The sequence below is a fragment of the Phragmites australis genome, chromosome 4 (genome assembly GCF_958298935.1).
Source record: "Phragmites australis chromosome 4, lpPhrAust1.1, whole genome shotgun sequence".
NCBI classification, from domain to species: domain Eukaryota; kingdom Viridiplantae; phylum Streptophyta; class Magnoliopsida; order Poales; family Poaceae; genus Phragmites; species Phragmites australis.
This window is the reverse complement of record NC_084924.1, coordinates 2,695,019-2,701,018: the sequence shown is the minus strand read 5'-3', so window position 1 is coordinate 2,701,018 and position 6,000 is coordinate 2,695,019. Positions and strand designations below refer to the sequence as shown.

General features: G+C 49.9%; 1 protein-coding gene and 1 pseudogene across 1 annotated transcript; one reads left to right on the top strand and one right to left on the bottom strand.

The window, feature by feature from the left end:
- Positions 1–481: 481 nt before the first annotated feature.
- On the bottom strand, positions 482–1,980 carry LOC133914006 (uncharacterized; annotated as a pseudogene).
- A 914-nt stretch (positions 1,981–2,894) lies between these two features.
- LOC133914005 (non-specific lipid-transfer protein 1-like) lies at positions 2,895–3,269 on the top strand. Its single transcript, XM_062357172.1, has one exon. The coding sequence runs from the start codon at positions 2,895–2,897 to the stop codon at positions 3,267–3,269; it is 375 nt and encodes a 124-aa protein (XP_062213156.1).
- The last annotated feature ends 2,731 nt before the right edge of the window (positions 3,270–6,000 follow it).

The following is a 6,000-nucleotide window of genomic DNA, read 5'->3' as shown; positions in this document are numbered from 1 at the left end:
ACGACGTGCGCGTGAGACCAGGACGAACTCCAACCGAACAGAACGAGTCATCCGTTCCAACAAGGAATCGTAAGAATCCGGCTGAAGCCATTTCGAGGTGGACTAAGATTGGGTCTATTGCACGACGAAAATGCTATGCATACGATCCGGTCGTTCGACTCCATGTTGCTACAGTGTTCTGTGATGCAGTACGCAGATCGGAACTATCCTCGAGCGGTCGGATCGTACTTATAGCAGTTCTCATCGCACGAATTCCACTTCCATGCTAATACGATGGGCTTGGCCCAAGCGTTCACGCAATACCATCCATTCTGAATATTTTTTTATATATATTCTATTTCCAAATTATCAAAAATATGCGCCCGTTATCAGAATTTACAAAAAATAGACCCAGCGTGGCGCATATTTTTGCTGTTTTTTTGAAATGGAAGCATATTTCTGTTAATTTTGAAAATAAAAAAATATATATAAATAAAGAAAATCATCCGTTCTCAGCCTGCTTCTCACTAACAATTTCACATTCCCGGTTGATAATCAGAGATGTTAAAATGACAATCTGGTGAACGAAGAGCAAAGATCATTGAAAGTCTGAAATAGAGATTTCAATTTTGTTCTATAATTTTTTTCACCGGTGAAAAAAAATCAAAATTTATGAAATTTCATTGAAATTTCGATCCGTTTCGTATACTATATAAGTCTCACATACCAGTAAAAAAAATTCAAAATTAAATATTTCATTTCTCTTTGAAATTTATGAAATTTCAACGAAATTTTAGTCCACGTGCGAAACACACAAGTCACAAGACAAACAGGAGAAGGCGCCGTCGTTTCTGTACAAAATGCGAGCTACGGAGTATTGACACCTGTCCACCTGTCTCGCTTGCATACAGATCCGCTATGAAAGTGTCAACTTTTTCACAGTTTACAGCGGAGAGCCCAAAGCTGAGCAGCAGTTTGCTCAGGCATCTCTTCGCCCGCGATTCGCTGCACTTCGCCCCGCCGCCGGAGAAGATTACCCGGAGGCGACCGAAATGCGGGCTCCTCCCTGGTACGCCACCGCCTCCGGATTCTCCTGGAACTCCGAAAACAAATGGATGTAAGAAAAAACAGGTCACACTCCGACCAGATCATCAAAAGAATAATAGTCATTCTCGCGAACAATTGGGCACCTGCATGCAGCGCTTCCAGTCGGCCTCCTTGGCGGCGACGACCCGGCGGCGCGCGTCGTGGCTGAACCGGTGGTGGTTCTTGATCCGGTTCATGGCGTCGAACTCGCGCCGGAGCTCTCCCAGCCGCCGCTGCAGCTCCTCGACGGGGAACGCGGACCTCGTGGCCGCGTTCAGCTCCGCGCGGATGGTCGACCAGTCGTCCGCGGTCAGGTCGCCCACGTTCCGGTCCCCGTTGCGCGTGTGCCGCAGCAGCAGGTCGAGGAACTTGGCGTCATGCTGGGTCGTCCACAAGTCCACGTGCAGCCGGGAGAGGATCTTGCCGAGCGACCGCCGCGACATCGGCTTCCTCTTGATGATCTCCTCGCCGTTGTTCGTCGCTGCCTCGTGGTCATGGTCATCGACATGCATGAGATGCTGCTGCTGCTGATGCGATCCTTGCTTCACGGTCAGTGATTCTGGCTGCATTTGCACGCTATGCATCTCCTGCCTTCCATGTCGATCGATCGATCAGTCAAACGTGTCAACCCAAAATGCATGGTAATTTCGTCGGAGCGACGTGTACGTACTGAGAGGCGGTGGCGTCGGCGCTGAGTCGGAGGCTGAGGAAGACGATGGAGTCGTGCCGGACGCCGTAGTGCGCGATCGGCAGCCCGTTGTCGTCGAGGTGCCGGCCGGCGAAGAAGAACCGCTGCATGTCCATCGCGACGCGCTCCCCGGCAATGACCATGCTCTTGACCTGCGCCACCGTCGTGACGCCGTCGACGTCCAGCGCTACCCGCTCCCCGCGCAGGGTCCGCACCATGATCCTCATCGAAAGCTGGCTCAACTCGCGACGGCCGGCTAGCTCGGCGCACGGCGTGACAGAGTTCATGCGGCAAATTGGCAACGCGAACGCTCGATGCAAGAACCGATGTCCGAGGTCAAGACCGGGAAGGGGAGGTTCGTAGAAAAATAATGGGGACAGAATGACAGATCACAGATGGGACGCGCAGGGCTGGCGGGGGGGGGGGTTCGAGCGGGTGACCGCCCCGAACCTCTAAAACCCAGAGGCTCCATATATAGTATATATATATATACTATGTATATTGATTCAAAAGTAAACTGAAAAAAATAGTTTTGAACGATTTATATTTAATAATAGAATCTTATTTTTAATCTCGTTCTGAGTCACGGAAATATCAAGACCGGGCCTGGGGACGTGCACTAAGGGTTTGGCGGGCAGGGATGATGGTTGCGAGAAGAATAAAGCTGTTGGAGACGATGGCTTGAGGCGCCGACTTAAGATCTCGGCGTAAGCAGAAGGAGAGTCGTTGGATGGTTCAAGCATGGCGCTGGAAGATCTCGGCCGTTGATGAATGACTCCTAAGTAAACGGGGCCGTAAAAGGTCCATGGGCTGCATACAGACACAGTCCCTGCCCAACAGCGGCCTGAGAATGGTTCATGCAGATGCAGAGCGATGGACTCATGGACAACTCGTAGCACACTGCGAACATGGCGGTGCATTCAAGAAGAATGAGTATGCGTCTTGCTCTGGTCCGACAACGCGCGCCTGCTGACGGAGTGGCTCGGATAAGAGCGTGCCGAAATCGGCAACGAGCACGTCGCGGTTGCAGGACGCATTGAGGTGCACCACCAACCTGCTTGACCTCCGCCGCCTATAAACACCACCAGATCGAGCGAGGCGAGCACACACCGACACACGCGTCACTCTCCATCCAAGCGCAATGGACGCACGCAGGCGCAACGCGATCGTCCTGGGGACGATGACAGCGCTGGCGGCCGTTGCGGTGGCGCTGCGTGGCGCGGAGGGGGCGGGGGCGGGGGCGGTGTCGTGCGGGGACGCGGTGAACGCGCTGATCCCGTGCGGCACGTTCCTGGTGGGCGCGGGCGCGGCGGTGCCGAGCGACAGCTGCTGCCGGGGCGCGATGGCGCTGCGCAGGATGGGGGGCACCGCGGACGCGCGCCGCGCGATCTGCAGGTGCCTGGAGCAGTCGGGCCCGTCGTTCGGCGTGCTCCCGGAGCGCGCGCGCCTGCTCCCCGCGCGCTGCAACATCAGCCTCGGCATCCCCATCAACACCCACACCGACTGCAACAAGTAAGCGCGCCATTTCGTCTCTCTCTCTCTCTCTCTCTCTCTCTCTCTCTCTCTCTCTCATGGAGCGCGTGCTTGCTTCGTCGCAGGATATCGTAGGCGGCGATCGGGCGGTCATGGTGGTTGGAGCGCGCGTCGTCCTACATGACGTGATGGAAGCGAGGCTTGAGCTTTGTGTTTCATCGATCGATGTGTCGTGCTTGAATAATACTAAATAATGTAAGTCCTAAAAGAATAATACTCTGTGGTACTGATGTTCTTGAAATATTGGATTACTTGCGTGACGAAATGGCGACTGTACGCACGTAACATGAGAAGCCAAAAGTTTCAGACAAGCTAGTTTGTTTCCGGTGTGTATTTCAAGTGAAATCTTAATCAGAGGAATCACTTCCAAATGAACCTGCAACAGGTCAAGTTTCTGGAGTGGTTCTTCAGCTGGCTGAACAGCCTGAACTGAATAATGAATGACACACCTGAAAAAAAGAGAGTAGATTTTAAAACCTATAACTATTTCAACATATATTAAAAAATTACAACTTTTAATGTTTATTTTAAAAATCTACAACTATTTTGACACATGTTGTAAAAAACTATAACTTTCTCCGTCATCCTCTAACAACAGTTAGATCCATTGTTATATGTCATAGATGATGACATATGAGCATACGGTGAGAAAGTTATAATTTTTTATAATATATATTAAAATAGTTATAAGTTTTTAAAATATACATCAAAAAGGTGTAGTTTTCTATAATATATATCAAAATAGTTGTAGATTTTTAAAATAGGCATCAGAAGTTGTAATTTTCTATAATATATATCAAAATAATTGTAGGTTTTTAAAATTTACTTAAAAAACTACACGGTGGCAGTTAAATCAACGGCTTTGCATTTCGGCTAGGACTGCAGAGTGTGATTCTAGCTATGACCAGACACTTCGCCATCGAATACTTGTTAGCAGTGTAGCACCGTCAATGGCGTGCATCAGCAACCATCAGAGGTAGCAGCTACTAGCTACCAAGGCCACGAACACATCGGATGGCAAGTGGTGTGTTCAGAGACTTGAGACTGCACCGTGTGAACCTCTCCCTCCTAGAGCAAATGGCAGACTAGACATACAACACCATCTTATAAAATGTCTCGTCGACATCTTGTATCTAGAAACTAGAAAGGCAGCATCTGAAAAGAAAAGAAAAATACTAGAAGGCAGCATCTGAAACCGTTTCGGCCTTTTGCATCCTGGGAAAGTGAAGTTCTTAGATTCTGAAATCTTTTCTAGGCGTGCAAGCTCTGAAAGTTTGAACAGAAGCTTCTGTTCCCCCATAGATGTTGATCTTTGTCACGTGAAGCCTGACTGAAGCTTCTGTTTACCTGTTCAGACTTTCAGAGTCTCTACACCTCCACAAAAGAGTGAACTGAACCTTTCTGTGTTTCCTTACCTGTTGATACTGCGAAGAGATTCGAATGCCAGCAAGCTTCTGTATTTTCCCGAGGCAGAGAGAGGTTCATCGATCTTTTTCACTCGGCCGTCGTTCGTCGCTCTGCACCACCATCGTCGCCTCATCTCTTGCCGGTGCATTGGATCCGTGATTGCCTATGATCAAATGCGATTCGGTAGTTGAATTGGCAGTTGACAGAAATTCCCCAGAATTGCATTGCAGTTTCCATCAACTAATGTTATACTTGTGAAGTAGGCTGCGACTAACATGCAGTCGAAAGCAGCAGATTCTCAGACACCAGTGATCAAAGCCCAAGGACGTGAACCAAACGGAAGAAAATCATGCATCGCCCTCAAAATCTCTCTTGTGCCCAAGAACCCCTTTTTCTTTCTTCAGGTTTATCACCATCCAGGAGAGTAAACAATAGGTGAAGTTCCTGCTGGTACGTATGCATGCAACTCCATGGAACATCACCTGAAAAACTTGTGCGATTTAACAGACCGTTTCATTTATTAATTTAGTTTTCACCTCCAGTCCATCAGACAAAAGATACTACTGATGTGTCTATGACATATAGGATTATTTTGGCAAAGTATAAGAGAGTGGTATCGTGGCAATTTTCCCCAAGAAAAAGAAACACAAACACAGCACACACAGACAGCCCTGCTCTGCTGCTGCATCATTGTTTGGACATGCAAATTGGTGCCGGGGGGAGGAGTCAGGAGCGATCCCTGAGCTGGTCGCTCTGCATGCTGAGCCAACAACTGATCGGAAATTCAGAAGCAACAAATCGACATGCTGCGCTGCAGCGTGCGGCTCCGGACCAGGGAGGAGCGCGAAGGAACCCAACTCGTCGGCCCTCGCCGCCGCCGCCATTGCCGCGCCTCCCCGTCCCCGCTCTATGATCTGGTGGGAGGGACTGCTGCAGGAAGACGACGGGTACCAGGGGGACAAGGGGTGTTCTGAAGGAATTCTTCCCGTTACACCGAATCTCCGCCGCCTAACCCCGATTGAGCAGTTGGAAATGAATCCACCCTGGTCGGTATTTCATTTACCGTCCAGCACTGGTGGCACATTGCAGCCAGCCCACCATGCAGCACTCGGTGAGCTACTTTGAGGACTCAGCCGGCCTTGCCCACCATGGATTGGGACTCAACCTCCTTCAGCTTTGAGTATACCTTCATGGCTTCACGTCCTCAGCCAGCTTCTGCTTAAAGAATTGTGTGCCGTCCTGCACCTTGCACGCCTCCACCGCTCTTTGTCCGCTGTAGAGTGTGCAGTCATTCAAATATTGCACTC

What these genes read in the sequence shown, in the direction of transcription:
- LOC133914005 (XM_062357172.1), top strand. Translation starts at nt 2,895, where the DNA reads ATGGACGCACGCAGGCGCAACGCGATCGTCCTGGGGACGATGACAGCG.